The 22,965-nt window shown below is 42.3% G+C and overlaps 1 protein-coding gene across 2 annotated transcripts in view; it reads left to right on the top strand.

Annotated features, from left to right (window-relative positions):
• LOC136839105 (uncharacterized) overlaps positions 1–20,365 on the top strand; it is a 153,864-nt gene extending 133,499 nt beyond the window's left edge. The window contains exons 5-6 of one of the 2 annotated variants that reach the window (XM_067104753.1): positions 13,498–13,618; positions 17,952–20,365. In XM_067104753.1, the coding sequence (XP_066960854.1) occupies positions 13,498–13,575 (78 nt within the window). In that variant the 3' untranslated portion in view covers positions 13,576–13,618; positions 17,952–20,365. The remainder of the gene's footprint in view (positions 1–13,497; positions 13,619–17,951) is intronic. The other variant, XM_067104752.1, reaches the window with a different exon arrangement.
• Positions 20,366–22,965: the final 2,600 nt, after the last annotated feature.

Below are 22,965 nucleotides of genomic sequence, written 5' to 3' on the forward strand. Positions count from 1 at the left end.
CGCTGTACTATGTCGCTGGAAATTTCATACATCACCTTCTGACTTATGTGGAGGGTATGTTTCCCACAACTTGTGTATGCTTTCTCAAGTTTTGCCTAAGTCTTCTAGAAATTTATCAGTGCAGTCATCACCACAGTAATGGCTGGAGGCGGTCGTTTCACACTTTGTTTGTAATTATAAAAGAGTAGGCTGTGTTTGTATGTACTGTACTGCCTCGACACCATAAAGCCCAGGTGATTTTGTTCAATAGTGCTTCCATATTAAACAAGCAAATGTACTTAAATTTGTCTGTTTGTGTGCTTTATCGAAATTCTTAAACTATAGTTTACTTCATGTGGGATTGAATATTTGTGGCTAAATGGAAATCACAAGAGGCGAAAGGGAGTGGAAGGAACATCTCTACATATTTACAAACTGATCAGAATTTTTGATAAGGGATATATGTTCCTCACTTACTAAAACCAGCTGTAACACCTACTGACCACAGGCAACATTTTCGAGTTTATATATACAGATGTAATACAAATTTGTGCAGATATTCCAGGAAATGAAAGAAAAAGTAATTTTGAGCAGAAAATTTTCTATAATTGTTTGCATTTTAAGGCTTTGTTTGTCTGTGAGGGGAATTTTAAAATAACCATTTAGCATTAAAAAAGTTAAGTATACCGTTGTTTTACCAGACCACTGAGCTGATCAACAGCTCTCCTAGGGCTGGCCCGAAGGATTAGACTTTTACGTGGCTAAGAACCAATTGGTTACTTAGCAACGGGACCTACAGCTTACTGTGGAATCCGAACCACAGTATAGAGAGAAATGAATTTCTATCACCAGAAATAAATTCCTCTAACTCTTCATCAGCCGGCCGGGGAATTGAACTCCGGCCCATCGAGTGACAGTCCGCAACTCTACCGACTCACCCAACGAAGAGCTCCATTTAGCATTAGTACTGCTCCTGGGCAAGGAAGACTGTGTACAGGATGTCCAGTAGTCAGGGGCATGTGGAGGGGGGAGAGGAAGGAGCAATTAGGCTAATGTGAATAAAATACATTCTAGTCAAATGTATTCTGTAGATACTAAACTAAAGAAAAAAAATGTATGCATCATTGAAACCCTCTCCCTCTCCATTAATGGTATTCATTGGGCACTGATAAAAAAAAAAAAAAAGCAATCCTAACTGGATCTCCCCTCCATCAAAAGTAGGCTTATTCATCCGACACCCATCAAAGATTTAAAATGTATTATTAGAAATCTCTCCTTCTCCATCAAAAGCATTCATCAGACACCAGTCATAGGCATAGGCCTAGTCATGACTCCTGATTCAACAATTCTGCGATGAGGCAGCAGGACAGATTGCGCTAAAATTCAACAATCACAAATAAATGTTGCCAAGCAACATTTACACTGCTTATTTGTTATGTAAAGCCATACTGTGCCACTGTAAGCTAATCATTAAAATGACATTGCTTGCAGGAAAAAGAACCATAATCATTCACTTCATCCCCTCCACCCCTTATCCCAGGCTACTCCGAGCCCCGGTTAACAACCTCCCTCACCCAGTTATTTTACAATTACCCTAACTGGCAAACAAAGCCTTAAAATGCGTATCTTTATAGAACATCTTTATAGATCTTTATAGAATTACCCTTTCTTTCATTTCCCAAAATATTTGCATAAACTCGTGTTACATCCTGTATAATTGGAGGCTTGATTGAGGGTATCTAGCAATGGGATATCTTCCCGCCAGATAGGGACGGAAAGACTGTAAAGTCCCCGCTCAACACGTTCTCTATAGTGAACATCCCATTTTCTGCGGTGCCTTCACATCGTTCTGGGGTCAGCCAGAACACAAGTTTATCACCATAATTGTAAATTGTATATTTTATTGTCTTTCCAAATGATCATGCTTTATGTACATGTAATGAAGTATTTATGTTATGCATCAGACATTATTGATCACTATGTTTTCTGTATGAACCTGTTCTGTTTTTGTAGAGAATTAGTTTGACCTCAGGTCACCTGTAAATCTTTGTACCCACTGTCTCTGCGAAGTATGCAGACGTCCACACCCTGCTTTATAAGCAGCTTGCTTCATCAATAAACTAGCAGTACTTGTCTTCCTGCTCATTATTTCGCACCTCTCTCACAGTGGTGACCCCGCGGTGGTTCCCGGAAGCCACTAACGGACCCAAATAGCGACTAAGATCTTTACCCACGCCCCTAATGGACTAATTACGGCACTCTAACAAAGCGTTCAGGCGTTTACCAACTCTAGTCGGCAGGTCGCCAGCGTCATTAGTGGACCCACACAGCACACTCCCTCAGCGTGTATTGGCACAAGTATTCCCTCACACCCCAAGTGAGAGCACGAAATGAGCATGGACACGGACATTCTCAACCACGTACAAATTACCATGAACCTCTCGGAGGCAGACACCTCCCTCTTGCAACCCCCTCCTGCGCGCACCTCCATGCCAGTACCTGCACCCCACACAATGACTACCCTGACGGACCAACCAAAGACGGCCTTAACATAAGCCTGCTGTCATTTACCAGGTAAAACGTAGCGTCCTGGTTCTACAGGGTTGAGGGGCAGTTCAGGGTAGCAGGCCTAACAGACGAGGTGTTGAAGGCGGACATTGCCATCAACGCCCTCCAGAGGAGATATACAGGAAGATCGCCCTGTGGTTATTAACGACGTCGGTCCCAGAACCAAAATCCACTCTCGTCGAGACCTGCTCCCTGCCAGTCTACGAGAGAGCTGCCCGCGCCCTTGACCTCACCCTCAACCCCCGGCAGGAGGGAAACCTCTTGGAAACGTGGCATGCCCTCCAGGACCTGCTCCTCCTCCCCAAAACTGAAAGCAGTGGCAGGCGCAAAGAAATCAGCCTGTCGAGGGAGATCTTCCTGCGGCAGCTACTGCCAGAGATCCGTGGGCAGATCACGGACGCATATACCCTGCCGGTCAAGGACCTAATCAGGGTAGTGCAGCAGCTGATGAGTTCCACGAAGGTGGCCAAACATGGGTGGTGGAGGACAGGCCGGGAGGCGTGAAAGGCGACGTCCTATCGATATACGTCCTCTGGCAGGGGGCGAACTTTCTGACCATGTCACGGAGCCTCTGGACTATCAGGTTGTGGCGATCTCCCGTGATGAGTTCGCCCGGGACTACGAGGGGCACCCCGTAGACTTTTTCTGCTACGGATGGGTCGCCGTTGGCTCTGGGGGCGGTCCTCAGCCCAAGGAGGACCCAAGGCAGTTGGTACTTCCAATCTTGGGGGAGGGAATGTCCGTGTCCATACTTAATTGGCACTCTTACTTGGAGTGGGTTACACTCGTGTCAATACGCACTTGGACCGCGCCGTGTGGGTCCGCTAATGACGCTGGTGATCTGCTGACGAGTCCATCCATCCCCAACACTTTGTTAAAGCACCGTGTTTTAGGCCGTTAAAATATATGATATCTTGGGGTAGTTCATGGGCCAAGACTAGGTCACCGTATGAGTCCGCTAATGGCTCCGGGAACCACTCCGGGGGTCACCCCTGTAAGAGGTGCAAAAAAGAGAGCAGGTGGAAATGTATTGCTAGTTTATTAAGAAAGCAGGCCGCTTATAAAGGGATTTTGACAAAGGAAAAATCTATTTCTGAGGAAGGTCCCGTGTCACCCGGTGAAATTCCATTACAGCACGAATTTCTAGGTATAACAATGCTAGATATACCAGAGAAAAAGAGCTTTCAGGAAAGCTGGGGTTACTACCCCAGTCGAGCGTCTTCTAGGAAGGCGTCGGTATAAAGAAGGGTGAGTGAAATATCACTACCACGGAAACCTACTTGAAAGATCTCTCCCTACCAAAATCCCGGAACAGAGCGGTGAGCCGTTATAGCCCCCCACACTCAACACCCGCCAGGACGGCGACACCAGCGCCACCTACCTCATTCCATGCTAGCACTAACCCCAGACTTGGCATGTGCAAGTAGGGGGAGTACTAGGTGATCCAGGGAGGGTCACCGGGTGACACGGGACCTTCCTCAGAAATAGATTTTCCTTTGTCAAAATCCCTTTTCTGAGTTCAGTCCCGTGTCAGCCGGTGAAATAGTGATAGAGAATCATGCCAAGGCTGTAACTACAAGGAAAAAGGGGGTAATCTGAAGAAAAGGCAAAATTTTACGAAAATAATTTTAATCAAGTAATCTCTTCCATGTAGCAAGAATACTAAAACTAAGGTATACTAAATCTAAGGCACATCAAAAAACTTAATACTATGAAACAAGGGGAGGTCCCCGGTACGACGGGGAAAAAACCCCAAAAATCTTAAAATTACTTAAAGCTAGGTGAAACATGAAATGTGCACAAGATAATGCAAATACAACCTTAATACTATACACGTAAACTTAGGCTAAACACGTAAGAGACAAGATCAATGAAAATTAATATATACATATATCTGGGGTACGTGGAGCCAAATAAAAATCTGTCCAGTACCCCATAAGAAAAACAATCATGGCATGTCAGATTACACTTTTCCATCAGTAGATACAAGATACATCAATATGAGGGCCAGGCAGTGAGGCATAATCAACCAGGAGAATAAGCAGAGAAGTAAATGAGGCAGGCGGGCGGGGGGGAAAAGGAAAGGATAAGGAAATGATTAGTTAAGGTGGGAGATGACACTTCCCACTGCTATTGTAGAATATTTCAGGGCTTCGAGCGATTTTAAAAATAGTGGCGTTTAAACACTAGAGGTGATTTCCAACCCGTAAATTTAGATAACTCTGAGAAGTCCATATTATGAAAGTAATTAATAGAAGTAGCAACTGCTCGAATATCATGAACTTTAGGAACTGAATCTGGGTTGGCCTGTTTAATGAAATACAGAATTTGTTGTCTTATAGCATTCAGTGAAAGAGTACCACCTTTCTCCCTGATAAAAAGAGGACCCGACTTACTCTGTGGAGTTCTTAAAAGGTAAGATTTAAGTGTATAAACTGGACATAAAGACTGGTCTTGAGGAAGGGGCACCACCTTCCAAGGAGACCACCTGTCCTGTGGGTCTTCGTTCTTAGCTAAAAATCTAGGGTCAGGGGAAAGGAGGACCTCTCCAGACGGGAGGAAGTTCACAAAATTATCACCTCTAGTGAGAGCCGACAGCTCTGAGATTCTAGCACCTGAAGCCAAGCTAATCAAAAATAATGTCTTCCTTAACAGATCCTGATAAGAGCAATGAAAGTTATCCAACTCTGATGCTAACTTAAGGACGTCATTGAGAAACCACGTAACAGAATGTGGACGTGATACTGGTCTCAGACGAGCGCATGCTCTGGGGATGGATGAAAAATAGGAATCTGTAAGGTCGATTTTAAAGCCAGTAAAGAAATACTTTCTTCAATGCAGACTTGACTGTGGTAATAGTGGCTGGAGCAAGGCCTTTTTCAAACAGTGATCTAAAGAAGGAAACTCCTAAATTAGTCGTCATGATTTTGGCTTCAGATGCTTTCAGGAAGGAGGCTAATTTTTTTGACTGCTGAGTCATACTGTCTAAGAGTAGAATCTCTTTTATCTGATTCTAAAAACAGAGTGTTGACAGGGTCAATGTTCGCTCCTTTTTGGGCTGCGAATTTTATAAAGTCCATAAAACTAGGGCATTCTGAATCCTTGAGGAAGCTGACACAGTCTTGGTTTGTACTGTCTGGGAGTCAGAATGGGCTTGGGAATCCGAAGACTCCGTAATCCCAGTTCCTGAAGGAGAGGGAACCAATTGCTCTTCGGCCAGTAGGGGCTACTAGGGCTGGTTGACCCTTGAATGTCCTGAGTTTGTGTAATACTTTCAGCAGTAAATTTATTGGAGGAACAGATAAATCTTCTCCCAATTGTTCCAATCTACTGTCATTGCGTCTGTGGCGAACGCCTGAGGGTCCAGGTTGGGGGCCACGTAACAGGGGAGCTTGAAGTTGCTCTCCGTTGCGAACAGATCCACTTGGAGGCCCGGAACCCGGCGGCAAATCCATTTGAAAGATTCCACGTCCAGGGACCACTCCGTCTCCAACGGGGTAGTCCTGGACAGGGAATCCGCCACCACGTTCGCACCCTGCGCTAGGTGGGTGGCTGACAGGTGCCAGCCGTGCTTGTTCGCCAGGGAGAAGATAGCAACCATTACTTGGTTTACTCGACCTGATTTGGAGCCGCCCCTGTTGATGCAATGAACTACCACTGCGCTGTCCAACACCAGCCTGATATGAATCCGGTTGGGGGGGCGGATTTTCTTCAGAGTTAGAAAGACCGCCATAGCTTCCAGGGTATTTATATGGAACTGCTGAAACATTGTGGACCACGTTCCTTGTACTTTCTGTTTTGGTGAATATCCCCCCCAGCCGCTTAGGGAAGCGTCTGTGTGGACAACTAGTGCCGGAGGGGGAAATTGAAGCGGAACTGTTTTGGACAGGCCTCTGACTGTGGTCCAAGGCTGCAGTCTTGTCTTTAAGATTCGAGGGATAGAGGAGACCTTGTCTCTGAGCTTGACATTTGCTCGACTCCGCCACACTCTGTTTATGTCTTTTAATTTCGCTTTTAAGAGCAGGTCTGTCACTGAGGCAAATTGAAGAGACCCAAGGACTCTTTCTTGGGATCGGCGGGATGCTGATGGATTTTTGAGGAATCTCCTGGTGAGAGATGCTATCTCTTTCCTCTTGGGAGGCGGGAGAGATAACGTGTGAGAGGACAGATCCCACTGGAGACCCAGCCACTGAAACCGGGACTCCGGAGTCAGGCGGGACTTCTCTCTGTTCAGCTGAAAACCTAGCGACTCCAGGAAATTGATGACTATGGACGTAGCCTTCTGACACTCCGGAACAGTTGGTGCCCAAATTATCCAATCGTCTAGGTACGCTGCTAGGGATATCCCTCGAGACCGGAGCTGTTGTACTACCGTGTCCGCCAGCTTGGTGAATACCCTGGGCGCAATGTTCAGACCGAAGGGCATGACCCTGAAGGAGTAGGCTTGATTCCCGAGTCTGAAACCGAGGAACTGAGAGAAGTTCCGCGCAATCGGGACGTGATAATAAGCGTCTGAAAGATCGATAGAGGTGGTGACGGCTCCACGCGAAGTAGAGTCCGTGCCTGAGAGCTACCGTAAGCATGCGAAAATTTGTCGCATTTTATGTAGAGATTTAGACGCGACAGATCCAGGATCACTCTTTGCTGATCGGAGTCTTTTTGGGAACAGTGAATAACCTGCCTTGAAACTTTAGGTGCCTTACTTTCTTTATTGCTCGTTTGTTGAGCAATTCTGTTACGTAATCCTGCAGGATTGATGTGGGTGGCTGGTAAAATCTGGTTAGAGGAGGAGGGTTCTTGATCCAGCTCCACCCTAGACCTTTGGACACAATGCTGTGTGCCCAAGGGCTGAAGGTCCATTGGTCCCTGAACCAATACAGGCGACCGCCTACCTGGGTTCTCTCAGTGGGAGGGAGCGGGTTTATTCCCCCTACCACGTCCAGGCCTTCCCCTTGGGGTGGTGTTGGGCTTTCCTCTATGGGGGGACTTTGCCTCTTCCTCCTCTTGCAACCCTATTGAGGCCGTGAAAGTAACCACGGCCCTCATATGTGGGGTTGTATGCTGGTGAAGCCACATAAGAGGGTGCAGCTGGTTGGACCAGCACGTATTGTTGGGGTGAGCCTTGGAGGTAGAAGGCTGGGCTACTGCCGAGACCGGGACGGCTTGGACTACCGCCTGATGGGGTCTCTTATGCCTCCTGAAGCGTTTGCCTCCTCTCGTCTGGGGGCTGGCCGATTCTGGGGTCTTGCGCTTATAGGCGGAAATGCCCCAGCGAGAGCGCAGACTCTGATTGGCCCGTAGCCTCGGCCATAACGCTTTGTGACCTCGTCTTCAGGGAAGAGGTTAGGTCCCCAGATCGAGCTTTTAACGAGCTTGTTAGGCTCGTGGCGGATAGTAGCATCGGCAAAGATGAACTTCCTGCATTCCAGTCTGGCCATGATGAACTCATACAAGTCCGACTGGAAGCTCGCCAGGAAAGACTTAGCCAGAACTTGGAAAAATGGCTCGTCCGAGCAGGAGACGGCAGTAGCTTCTGTAAGGCAGCCAGAGCTCAAGGACCGGGCTAACTTAGTCCGGGCCTCAAACTCCGCCTTCAATAAGGATTCCGGCAGCTTGGGAGCTGCTCACTAAATTGCGTGGAAGCGCAGAGGGGGTCCAGCTTCCCGACAGTGAAAGTGGACGGGGCGTCCACCCAGAACTCATTACTTCCTGGGAATACCAGGGAAGTAGGGTCTGTTTCCCTTAACTGTGGTAACGGATTACCATCGAAGCATGCTCGGGCCGTAGCCAGAGCGACTTTGTCCAAGCAAGGGGTGGGAAGGTCTTCTCCCAGGGCGAACATCGTAAAGTTGCCCTTGAAAGGGGTCAACTTCGTGTTTTCTGCCTGCCACTCCGTCAGAGTGCGCAGGAGAGCCGACTGAGCTTGGTCCCTAGGGACGATGACAGTCTCCCTAGGAACCTTGTCTGACCGAATCCAAGCTTCTTCTGTGAGCCTCACGAAGCCTGGGTAAGGGGGCAAGAGATCGGGGGGGAAGAACTCCAATTCCTCCAACCGTCTCGTGCCAAGACCCTCAACTGTAAGCTTGCCATCATGTTGGATGGCCCGGAGTGCGAAGCGCCAAGGGTTACCGACATCGAACGGCGGGAGGTCCGCAGTGTCGGGGATAACATACTGTGGTTCGGCTGGGGGTGGGCGAGCCATACCTGCCAGTATGTTATCATGACTGGCCAACTTCTCAGTTATCTTTTCAAATCTGGAATCTAGGTCCTCCGTAAACTTTTTATAAAGTTGATTGGCAAAGGCCTCTGCATCAAAAGCAGGCTGGCGAGGAGGGCTTGGTTTTGCAGCCCTCTTACTCGCGCCTTTGCTGGAGGAACCAGACTTGCTCCCGGAGGCTACAGGTCCTGAAACCTTAGCCTTCGACGGGGAAGAAGGCGATGCCTTCTGGAAGTCGAGGACTTGTAGCCCTTCGCCTTCCATGAAGTCTTCAACTTCAACTTGGGGATAGCAGATGGAGCTCTATCACCCAAGGAGGAAGACTTCACAAACCTGCAAAGGAAGATACTGGATGAAGCAGGGGAGTCAAACAGAGGGGGCCCGCCCCAACAACCTCACTTACCTCACCACTTACCACCTGGTCCGGCTCTGTATTCATTGGTTCCAGGTTGAGATCCAAGGCGGCTACATCCTCCGAGACCTCAGCATAGAGGATATCCACTTGGGGTGGCTGGGTCGCATCCCAGATTTGCTGGATGATTGGGGTGGCAAGATCTTCAGGCACTGCAGCCGCCACCCGTGCGCCGGGGTAAAGCAAGTCCCTCAACCTGGCGTCGAGGACGTAGGGCTTCCCCGACGGAACATTCCTGCCGAACCCAGCCACCCAGGCCCGGAGGGATTCCAAGGCAGACTTCTTGGAAGCTTCGTCCGCCTGTAAGGAAACCAGCAATTAGTTAAGAACGAAAAAGCCAGACCGGGAACCTCTAAACAATATACAATATGAGGAGCATAAAACGGGGGAAAAAGACTGTCACTTACCGACTCATCCTGGACGGTTGAGCAGAGAGCAAAGCAAACCTCACAACCATCGGGGTGCCAAACAACCAGGTCGTCAAGTCGGACCGCACAACCAGCGTGGGTCCGGCATACTACGTGCCCGTAGGGTTGTTGAAGGGAGGCGGTACACCCCGGCTCCTCACAGCGAACAGTCTGTAAGTAGAAAAGTACATGAACCTCACACTCTAAGCAATCTAAAGCCGGCAAGGCCGGGAAACTCAACTATAACCGGAATACTCCGGCGGAGAAGAACTCCCTTATCATAAACTGGGCCAATAAGCTCTAAATGCACAGAGTGGAAGGTAAGGGCTTTCAGACCCGGAGGACTCCGGGAATGAAGGAACGAGAAACCAGGAACTAACCATAAGGGCTGCCAGAAAAATAACGGCGGAGCCCCTGGTGTAGGACCGGACTCACGAATATAAAATAAATAAATAAAGAGCGTACTCCTGTAGATAAACAGATTTATCTAAAATTAATGAAAAAATAAAATAATAATAATAAAAGTGATGGTAAAACTCCGGAGACCGGAGGGGTCCGCTCCTTACATGATGTAAAACCTTCCGCCCTTACTTCCCGCCGGAGAAACAAGACGGGTAAAGTGCTCAATGTTCATAACATAAGACGGAGCAATTACATTTTACCCTATCTACGTAACCCGACGGGGAGACGAGAGGTATGGGATAGTGACTCGAACACGTTCGAGCAAACAAACCACCAACCCCAACACAGCGAAGCTAGGGACGGTATGGGAGGGAGCGAATCCCTCTACCAATAGGAGGAGTCCCTGAACTCGGAGAAAACGCCATCTAGCGTCACCCGCACGAGTAGAGCAAGGCTGGGGGGGAGGGGGGGGGGGGGTGGAGCAGGGGAGAGAAGTAGGCTACCAGGAAGGGAACAGGAGACAGGGAGAAACATATCACCCGCTCAACTGCATCCATCCCTCCAAGAAAATGAAACTTGGAAGGGTAGCCTACTGACTGGGAGCTACACAACCCGAAGCCCGACTCCTTCCTAGGCGAAGCCTAATATGGACCTAACCTAGTATAGGCTAGGAAAAAGGGAGGAGTGCAGAAGGGAGGAGGAAGCAACAGGGAGAGAAATTTTGTGCCGAGAGCCAACCGGGATCGAGAAGGGGGGCAAGGAGGCGACTAGCCTAGAGGAAACACATCCAAAGAACTCGATTCCCCCAAATGGAGGAAGAGAACTAAGGGGCTCACTCTGCCCACTGAAAAACGACCCGGAGGAAACAGCAACAAAACTCCCTCAACCTGATCTCCACACCCAGGGCAAGGGGATGGAAGCAAACAAGCCTACACCACAAAATACCATCACACATAAAGAATTAAAACCAAAATGTGCTCAATAGGGAGCGTAGCCTACCTCGGGAAAGCGGTTAGATTTGAGGCTGCCGCTACCACCAGAGGTAAACAACAAAACTTAAAACAATTAAAATAAATAAACTAAAAAATAAAAAGAGAGCACCATCTTCAAGCATAAAATAATTAGCCTACTTGAGACCAAAAATAAAAGGAACCCAACCTGGGGGGTTACTTGGACGGGCATCACTCCCAATAAAGGCCGAGTAGGCCAATGAAAATGTAATTCATAAACAAAAAGGGGGGAGCCACCGCAAGGAACCACCAGGAAGGGAACCAAGGGGTCAAAATCTATCTATAACGACGAGGAGACAACTCCAACTGAAAGAACAGAAGGAGTCGCCTCAAAGGTCGACATGGCTGGCTGGGGACGCCGTGGCGTCATAATAAGATCTCAATATTTATGAAAATACGAGACCAAAACAGCCAAAAAACAGAACAAAAACCCCACAAGAAGATGGTACTTAACTTAGAGATGGAAAAGGTGCTCGATGCCATCGTAGATGCAGAAAATAATCCAAATAAGAGAGACGAGCACACAAAAGAAACGGATTTGTCACGTGCTAGAAAATGGAATGAGGTAGGTGGCGCTGGTGTCGCCGTCCTGGCGGGTGTTGAGTGCGGGGGCTATAACGGCTCACCGCTCTGTTCCGGGGATTTTGGTAGGGAGAGATCTTTCGAGTAGGTTTCCGTGGTAGTGATATTTCACTCACCCTTCTTTATACCGACGCCTTCCTAGAAGACGCTCGACGGGGTAGTAACCCCAGCTTTCCTGAAAGCTCTTTTTCTCTGGTATATCTAGCATTGTTATACCTAGAAATTCATGCTGTAATGGAATTTCACCGGCTGACACGGGACTGGACTCAGAAAAGCGGCATGCGGGCGTCATACAAAGGCATACAGTAGGATACAGGTGACCCGAGGTCAATTGTTCTCAATGTGAAACAGGACAGATAAATACAAATAACATGTAAAGATAAAATTAAAAGAATTGACACAATAATGTTCTGACACATGTACAACGTAAACAGGCACAAATGAATCAATAACAGATACGTTTTTACATAGATAAAAATGTGGCTATTTAGCGTGACCTAAGCTTGTGGGAAAGGCATCGTAGAAAACAGGAGGTTCACTACAGAAAACCTGTTGAGCGGGGACTTTACAACCTCCTTTAGGGAAGCAATTGTATACCATTTATGCCCTTGTTACAGATAACAAACCCTACCAGTGGTGTATTGCCTTACTAGCAAGAAGGATGAGCAAACTTATGAGTTTATTTATAATTTTTTAAAAGACCGCAATCTGAACCCAACCTCAATCAGTGTTGATTTCGAGAGAGCCGCTATTAATAGTATAAAGAAGACATTTCCAACTACTTTTATTTATGGATATTTTTTCATTTTGCCAATGCCTTTGGCACAAAATCGAGTTGGTTGGCTTACAGTCCTGGTATATGGAAACCAGGAATGCTTTCATCATGAAGCACTGTCAAGCATTGGCATTTGCTCCTTCTGACTGCGTATATCGTTTATTGGATGAGCTTCTTGCTTCTCTAGCGGATGAAGTAGAATCTGTGCTAGATGAATTTTTATCTGTTTTGAAGCGACTTGGTTAGCTGTAGTCCAGCGTGGTGACGACGTAAACCCTGTTCTGAAATGCAATGATAATCATGTCGAAAATGCCTTCCACGCACAAATAATGCGGTCAAAGGGTGGCATAATGCTTTTCAAAGGATAATGGTTATAAAGCATGCATCTTTAGAACAATTAGTTAAAAAATTAAAAAAGAACAAGCAAATGCAGAAATGTTATCTCAATTAACTCAGGGGAAAGAAATTGGAAGGCAAAACCTAAAATGTATTAGAACCAACCAGAGGTGAAAGAACCTAGTCCCAAATTATAATCCAGATCAAGGGAGACAGTTCTTAACAGTAGTTGCACATCATTTGTAACACTTGTATTGTTGATAAAATTTAAATAAATTTTGTGCTTATTGATACAATTTTTATCAATTATGTCTTGTTTTTCAAACCTATCTTCATTGATGTCATGTTCTTAACAGCAGTTGCTCTAATTTGTAACACTTGTATCGTTGATAAAGTTTTAATTAATTATGTTTTTTCATGAATAAATTTTGTGCTTATTGATACAATTTTTATCAATTATGGCTTTTGGGTACCAAACCTACCATCATTCATGTCATGTTCTTTATAAAGTTTTCATTTATTCCGTTGACATTTTGTCCCCTTTGGACATAGGTTATTTTGCCCATCGACATTTTGTCCGTCGGCATTATGTCCATCAGCATTTTGTCAGCACACCTAAGACATGAGGTAAATCAATTTCTGATAATAAATATCTTCATCCTCTGTCGAAATGTAATGTACAAAGACAATGGCTTTATATATCCACAAATATCAGTTTCTTTTTTGAGTTATTTTAGTATTTGTTAAATACAAACTTGTCTTTCAAACAAATGTCTTCCAATTTGAACCAAAAAAGAAACTTTTTGCAGATCAGCGAAAGCGGATTTCACCTTCGTGAAGAGAGAGCTGACGGAGCAGAGAGTTTGGTTTACCATCGTGTCTCATGACCAGCAGAGCGACCTTCTGAATGCTTGGGTCAGGCCCACTAAGGTAACCTGGAACTTTTGCTACAACCACTGTTGGGTAATGGAAGTTGCCCGGGGACTTGTAGATATTTTGTGTTGCTCTATATATCCAGTGCAGTAGCATGTATTCCTTAGAGGCAACGTAATTATTACTTAACCCCCTTGTAAATCTTCTTCCAAATTCAAACATCGTTTTTTATACATTAATTTAGTTATTCATGGATTCTGCATAATTTTATTCTTTTTATTCGAGATTTTATGCCCACTGTAACTGAGGGCCAGACTTTTGGTACATGAGACGAGGGTTTGCCCTTCAAAAGCTGTTCTTCAGCCATCATTCTGCAATAACTTCATTCACCTCTTGCAGAAAAACAAAAGCCTTGAACTGCCAGACAGATGAAACAGTCTTTAACTTACATCACTCCACTGTTCCCTTGCCTAGTAAATACGCTTCAGATCACTAATGATGTGTGGAAAGCCCTTCTGCACGGAATATCCTTTCGATAATGTGTATCACCTCTGAGTGAGGTTCAACGAAAGTTTGCGTTTTCTCAAGTACCCCTTCCCCACTGCCAACCTTCTACACATGCTGCTGGCAGCGCCTGGCCATTACTGTGAGAGGGTACGAAAGAAAGAGCAGGTAGACAAGTACTGCTAGTTTATTGAAAAAGCAGCCCACTTATAAAGCGGCATGCGGACATCAGTACAAAGACATACAAGTGACCCGAGGTCAATTATTCACTATGCAAACAAGACAGGTACATACAGACAACGTGACAAATAAAAATAGTAAATTAAACACAAAGAGATTCTGATACATACACAATATACAAGGGCAAAAATGGATAGGTAATGAATATACAATTACATAGTACAAATAGGGCTGATTACCCTGACCTAAGGTCAGGCGAAAAGGCACCGTAGAAAACTGGAGGTTCTTCACAGAAAACCCATTTAGCGGGGACTTTACATGACCAGTCACTAAATTCAACCAAAAATTCATATAATTAAGTAATGAATTTCTAGACTTTTTGTGCTCTTTCACATTTTTGTAAATGACTGGAATCATAAACATGGTACCTAGGAAAAGACAGTAAAATGATTATGCTATTCAAATATATTAGATGCCATTTTGTTTAGCAATAGATAAAGGGCAGCACTGAATTGGAGGCGACGTGATGGCAGCCATGTTCCCCTGTGGAATATCATCATACTCCTCAGTGAAATGTTATCCTAACTAATTGAACACATTTCAAAGTGTAAACGAAAATTTAATCATCAAATGTAAAATGACACGAATGACTTACCAGGTATTCTTTTGAGCTGAATGTGCGCATTAAAAGGAAGAATACTGATCCTGTCACATCTGAGAAGAGGAAACCTTCGGCAAAGCAAGGACTGAATAGGCAGGCAATCAAAAGAGTTTGTGACATTCGGCATATCAGTTTGTTAAAAGAAGCAAAGGTCTTGGAAACTTACATTGTTGTTGAAGCATTCTGCATCTAATATTGGTGTTCGTGCATCGTCCTGATCAAAGGACGGACACATCACGTTTTTATACTCACATAAAGTTGGCAATGGTATTATAATTGTACCCTGAAAGTATTAAGGTGAAGTATTGAATATTTTTTTTATAAATATGTTTGTGTCAGAGGGTATTGTATGCCCTTAACAAATACTTTTGCTGTCTTTAGTAGGCCTCTGCGGATTTTACCTCACAACAGCCTTGCCCACTCGTAATGTTATCAGTTTGAGCAAAATTAATTGACCGTTACACTAAGTCAGAGCTCAACGATGGTTATAAAGTTTTCTGGGTTAGTAGTCAATAAACTGGTGACTGTGAGGAATGCAGGTCAAGTTCTTTGGCATGTTATAGTAGTGTCATACATTTTGTAGGATGCTTTTGTAATATATATTTTGTTTATTAAAAACAAGAAATTTTACAACATATTAGCACAGATGCCACATAGCGATAGTGGTTTGGTTTCAGCTGAAGCTCTGAATCCGAAAGTCAAATTAATTTCCCGCGATCCTCCTCCTTCGCCAGTTGTTTGTATGCGTTTATCTCTCCGTAGGGGGATAGTGCCGACAGTGCTCCTCATGTGGTGTACTGTAACCATTACTTATGGTTTTTCACAGCGTCCCTTCAGCCCCTAGCTGCAACTACTTTCATTCCTTTTCCTGTACCTCCGTTCATATTCTCTTTCTTCCATCTTACTCTCCACCCTCTCCTAGCAATTGTTTCATTGTGCAACTGCGAGATTTTCCTCCTGATACACCTTTCTTTTCACTGTCAATTTCCGTTTCACCGCTGAATGACCTCATAGGTCCCAGTGCTTGGCCATTTGGCCTAAATTCTATATTCTGTTATATTCTATCAGTATTTCTTACTGGTACTTTATATCGTTATGGCCCGGATATATCTGTAATAACTCAAAAGGATATATGTATCATTAAAGTTATTTTTGCACTTTTTGTGTATAATTCTGTCTTCCATAAAAATATGTGCTTTGATAGGAATTCAAAGTCAATTTGATTACATTCGAATAAGATGGACTTAGGCTAATCAGCAGCTGATATCATGAGCAATGCTGCCATGACAAAATGTTAATGATGACAACATCAGCTGACACTGACTATAGTATTTGAAAAACTAGAGGACTTCCAACTTCTCTTTATCCATGTACAGTTCGGGATCGCCATAGTTAATTAATCTTTTCGGTTTAAGTGTCATTACTTTGGCCTTTTCAGCGTCAACCATAAGGTGGTGTGCTTCAATGGTTGGTTGATTGATTTATGACTACTAAAATTGACGTCAACCATGTTACTAATAAAGTAGTGAAGGTATTGAAATAGTATCTGTGAGTCATGACACTAATATAGAAGAGGAACTACTGAAATATCAACAAAAATAATCATGCATCTAATAAGGAGCAGAGGCTGCTAAAAAATATCAGTAACAATCATGTCATTAATGTAGAACAGATTAGTATCACTAACCATCTCAAGGTTTAAAAACTGCTCATGAGTGACATTGGAACTTACTGTCCTAGAAACACATGATCATGGCCCTAGCCCCTCTACCCAGGCCAGGATCAGGGAATACCAGGCATGGGCTGGGGAGGACTCAACAGGTAGACCAATGGGCTCGCCAGATCACCCCATTGATAGTTCGCAGGGATGGTAAGATCATCTTTCCAGTAGATTCCATTCTTTAATAGCATTACGATTGCTATTAATGGTGTTTCTAATGGCGTCTATTCTTTTCAGTGATAAAATGGTATTGATGGTATTTTAGTAGCTTCTCCTCTTTATTAGTGACAATAATTTCTGATAACATTTAAGTAGCATCATTTCTTTACAAGTGGTATGATTCCAGTGGATGGTATTTGCAGGATTTATCAAGCCATGAGTGCAGCTTGAACTACTCTGACCCTAATAAAGAATGTCACTAATAAAGAGTAGAGGCTACTGAAAATACCATCCACTGGAATCGTGTCACTTGTAAAGAAATGATGCTACTTAAATGTTATCAGAAATTGTCAGTAATAGAGCAGAAGCTACTAAAATACCATCAATACCATTTTATCACTGAAAAGAATAGATGCCATTAGAAATACCATTGATAGCAATCGTAATGCTATTAAAGAATGGAATCTACTAAAAATAACAGCTAAATATATCAATAAATTAACAATCATATCACTGACGAAGTGCAAAACCGTTTGAAATGTCATTAGTATCCATTTTTTTTTCACCAATAAGAGATAGAGGCTAATAGTGAAATTATATTATCAATGACAATCACATTACTAACAAAGAACAGAATTTGGCCTCATGTCCATCACCAAGGTTAGCTTGGATGTCACTCTAGAGTCTAGATCTAAAGACATCCACAGTACCTCATTGTTTCCTACAAGAATTTTGTAAGCATGATTCTAGGGTAAGGTGCTCATTTAATGGATTCAAGATCAACTTTTCAGCCACATTTAAAAGCACTTGACGGTCATCGTTCCATCGGGAAGAAAGGGTTGTGGTAGGTTTTGCCTCTCATTTTGTGTACCTGCAGTAGCTTGTTTTTAAAATCCGATGTATGTAACAGGATCAATTGAATCTCTTGTGGGCGTTATATACGCCTAACACCCAGTTTACGACAGCTAGCCCCTTCTGGAACAGATGTGCATTTTGGGCATACATGTGTTCCGATATATGATGCTAATTTTATTTTTTGTTTACTAAGCTTGGTCTTCAACAAGCTGTGTGAGGTAGCCTAAATATATTACTGTACTTAAGAAATAGTAGTCATGTCTTCGTTTAGTAACCAAAGACTAATAATTAACGCTTAATTCTTATTTCAGTTGTTTCATAGAAGTATGAATAGACGTCTTCTAAGGACCGGGCTCGCCCTGACAGCTCCCATGGACATGAACCTATTTGACGATCGTCAGTATGTAAAACAATACATGAGTTTTCTGAAGGCTCAGGAATACGCGCAGGCAAAGGAAGTTGGGTTATGGAAGCCGGCCCCGAAACCTTCATCTTTCACCTCTAAGATGATCTTGAAGAGGGTCTTATCAAAGTTCAGAGCCCTGTTAGGGAGAAAGCAGTATTGATGTAGGTTATGAAAAGAAATTACCAACCGTATTAATAACTCTGCATAGAGTGATTTTCACTCGTGATACCTAGTTAACCTTATACATGAGTTTATTTTGCGTGATATCGCTACGCAGCTGGTGACAACTTGATAGTACATCAGCCATTTGCCATATACCCAGGGGATGCTACAAGAAGTGCATATCCTTCTGGATCAACAGACTTGCAAGGTGTAGTTAAAAATAGGAAAGTGGACAGTAAAACTTGAATTAAATTGGTAGAAAATCCATTCAAGAGATATTGGGAATTTTAGCCATATGTGAACATTGGCACACTGGAATGGGAAAAGAGAGACTGGGAGGAGGTAATGTACATATTCATTCAGGAAGAGCAGATGGAATGGGTATAGTAGTAGGCATGAGCAATATTTCAAATGCAGAAATGGCACTGGCCGAGTGGAGACCCATGAACTGTAGATTACTGCCTGTAAGTTTTACATCAAGACAGTGCTACGTGAATATTGTAGTGTGCTAAACACCAATGAATGAACTCTCCAAAGAAATAAAGGATGAATTTTATATAGAACTATAGAATGTTGCCGATGAAGTACCAGATAGTTAAGAGAATTCTTTTTGGTAATGTGAATGCAAAAGTTAGTAGGAATATGGAAAGTATGGAGGATGTAATAGGCAAGGATGTGTCGGGAGGAACTGCAAACAAAAATGTGGTGCAGTTTATTACTTTTTGTGCTGCAGATAATGTGGTAATTGGAGGTACACTTTCCCAACCAAAGGACTTCCATAAAAACTCTTGGACATCTCCAGGTGGAAGTTAGAAGCCATATACATCAAATAACTATTAATTAAAAGAGAAAAAGAACACTGAGGAATGTGAAGATCTATACAAGGACGGATGTCGGCAGCGACCACCAACTGGCGACTGCAACGCTGAAATTAACAGCCCCCAACAAAAAAGTCGACAGAGTATGTAAGTTTGATTCAGTGCAGCTTCTTGGAAGTGAACATCAGGATGCTTCAAGGACAAGTGTAGACTCGCAGTTCTACAAACCATATTATGATAAGACTGTATATCAGTCTGCTGTCACAGAAGTAGGCCTACCAGGATACAGGGCAGCAATAAGGGCACCTATGATATCGGATGAAACCTTGGATAGAGTAAAGAATAGACAAAAGCAAAAGATAAATGTAGACAAATTTCTGAGGGCAGATGAAGGGCTCAAGTTGATCGTGCTAAGCACCCAAGTCTAGACAGTTGCGTTAAACAAAGATCAAGAAGGGATAAGAGAGAATATTTGGACAAGTAGGCTGTAGCCCACAAGACTATTGAAATATCTATGGGAGATTTTTAAACAAGAAAAATACCTGTCAGAAGAAGAAAGGTAATGCTTGGGAGAAAATTTTTATGTCCTGAAAAGAGATAAGAGTTTGATCATTTGGGTGAGTCTGACAAAGACACGAATGCACTTGTGAACGCATTAAAGGTTTTTGTAGAGGAATCAATAATAAAGAAATTTAGGGGATGGGAAACACCAGATTATGATGGAAACACTGCAGAGATCATTTTAGCTGAAACTGGAAGGAAACCTCATATACAAACTAGACTGTTTTGTAGAAAATAGAATGAGGAACAAACCTTGATGATTGAGAAATGGAATTCATACATGAGGTACCAAAGAAAGGCAGCCTGATTGATTGTGAAAACTATAGTCATGCTTTATTCATTCTTAATAGGGTGGAGAGACAACTTGATGAAAAGTTCGAGATGAACATGCTGGTTTTAGAAAAGGCCCCAATTGCATAAATCAATATTTAAGTTGAGAAATAATGTGCAGCATCGTGTAGAACGTGCAAATCCCCTTCTGATGGCTTTTGATGAGTACAAGAAGGCATTTGACAGTGTTCATTACGGCATTCCTATTAAATATGTTAAACTAACTGAAACTGTCCGTGAACGAAGCAGAGGCAAAGTTCCTGTTGATTGGGTCCTGTCAAGTCTATTCAGCCGAGTAGTGGGGGCTTCAAGGACAAGTGCTTTCGACTTGGCTGTTTGACCATCTAATAGGTTTTATAATGGAAAAAGTGGTCATAGATGGAAGGGGAGGTTCAATTTGGAGTAAACTCGATAGACTTAAGCAAATGATACTGTTTTTATCAGAAAATACTACAAGGTTTACAAAGCTCTATTAACAGAATGCATCGTATATCTTATGAGATCAGACTCAAGATAAAATAAGCAAAGCAGAAGTAATGAGGACTGAGCATGCATAATGCAATGAAATAACATTAAATGGATAAAGGAATAAGGTTTGTGCAACATAAAGCACAGGAAAGATGATTGGCGGTGCATACCTGTATATAGTATGTATGTATGTATGTATGTATATATATATATATATATATATATATATATATATATATATATATATATATATATATATATATATATATATATAAAAACACCAAAAAACACACTGTCGATCTCTGGTAATTTTCATTGAATGCCAGTGTGCATGTGGCATAATGCCGACAGCAGTTTCAGTTACTATCTAATGAATATCTTATTGGCCATACTAGTTTACAATGAAACTACACTTCAGTATATAGAGGAGTCCGTGAAAAGATGAAAGATGAAAAGAAAAATCCGAGACGAAAATTGACCAGGAAATTTCATGGATCCTGAGGATTCCCCTGAAGCTCCTCAAGACTGGACCCTCCGGCCGATAGCGAGTGGCAGTGGCCTGATGCAAATGAACTCTTCAGATATAAAACCACAAATGGCCCATTTACAACGACTTCGCTAACCTTATCATGTGTCATTTCATTCACGTGTAAATTATTTATTCATAAGTTATGGTTACTTCAGTATTGATGGGCTGCCTTTAGCTTGATATTTATTTGAAAGTAAAAAATATCATGAGTAGAATTGTAATCATATATATATATATATATATATATATATATATATATATATATATATATATATATATATATATATATATATATATATATATATAATGTATATATATATATATATATATATATATATATATATATAATATATATATATATATATATATATATATATATATATATATATATATTATTTATATATATATATATATATTGATTAATTAATGAAAATGTAAGATGTATCGAATTCAAATCTGCTGTTACTTTTTTTCTGATTTGTTTGTACATCACGGTTTTTCCATCTTTACTTGTTGGTTCAGTTCGATACTGAATTAGAACTGGAGAAGTGTTTTAGACGATGGGAAATATTTTTGTACCTTACTTTGAACTTCCTACTCATCTGGCCTGTTTATCTGCAGAGGCTAAGTGACTACGCTGATGAGCAAAGTCAGGGACACGCCGGCAGATCTTCATGTTTTCTACCGCCATGTGGCTTCCCTCAGTCACCTCATTATTGTTATTAACTAGACGTCTGAAGTAATCCCCTTTTCTTATTTGTATGTGATGATGATTATTAATAGTTATATAGTTACAGTTTCATATTCTTTACCATAAGTTACTTTTTATTTGAAATGCCGACTTCCGCAGAGCTGTTGAGAGAAAGCTATCATGCAGAAAGAAAGGAGGTCTGCTGAAAGTGACAATGTTGGGGAAGAGGTGTAAGATGATGAGCGTACCAAAAGCTTAAACTTATACATAACAAGTCACCTGTTATATATAACCTTAAATAAAACAAATTATGTTGAATTACAAGTGTTTTTATTAATTTTCGTAATCTGTCTAACCAACTAAAGAAGGTACTGAACTTTGATTTTGAGGAAATTTTCAAGGGAAATTTGAGACTGCCAATGAATATGATCACAATGTTATTGAAAATTATGTGAAGTATTGTGATTTTATTATCGCAATATGTAAAAGCATTCTGCCACACGGTAAGAAAAGAGCGTAGTCTCGTTATTAACTTTTATTTTTTTTCTTGAACAGAGTTAATGTTTCTTTAGATTCAAAGGTCAAAAATACAAAAACAATCGATAAAATTAAGAAAAGTAAAGTACAAGTAGCATACTGGTTGTACATTATTTTTTTTTTTATCCAGGGACAGTTGGTTCCTCCCGAAAAGCTTGTGCCGCAGATATGAAGAGCAGATGCCAATTTCAAAATGTGCGATAATTTTTTGGATGACGCAACGCAAGAGTGAGAGAATGAACGGTCAGTAGCGCCACAGCAAGTTCACACGTTTTACTGAGACAAAGTGTAAGATCCTGCGCAGGCCCCTCCCACTTACTTAAGTAGCTTGTAATCATTTGGAAGTAAATTACTTGCAAAATTTAGTAATGATAGAAAAATTGGTAAGTTTGCCATTAACAATAAGTTTCTCGTTTTCTAATTTGACACGAATTTTAAAAATATCACTTTGAAGTCGTAACTAAGATGTGTTCGGATAAAGAGATACATATGAATCAAAGATATTGAATGTCACGAAATAGATACAGTATTGGAAAAGTGCCTTATTCAAATATCATTATTTAATATAAACTTTATCACAATGAATTTGTATCATAAAGTGATCTAGTATTTGTGTTTGGGTTGTGATCTGATGTACAAAGAATTTCCGTGCATAGCAGACTTGCAACGTTCATTTGATTTTTTTGTCGTTATTTTACTGTATTGTTGTACAAGTGAGTTTGATCGCTTGTGAATGATTTGTGGAATTTGCCGTGTGTTTGGAAGTGTGTGTGTGAAATTTGCATTGTGATTAGTTGTGTGATTGTTGAGTGAAAGACGCTAG

This window comes from Macrobrachium rosenbergii, chromosome 6 (genome assembly GCF_040412425.1).
Source record: "Macrobrachium rosenbergii isolate ZJJX-2024 chromosome 6, ASM4041242v1, whole genome shotgun sequence".
Lineage (NCBI taxonomy): Eukaryota > Metazoa > Arthropoda > Malacostraca > Decapoda > Palaemonidae > Macrobrachium > Macrobrachium rosenbergii.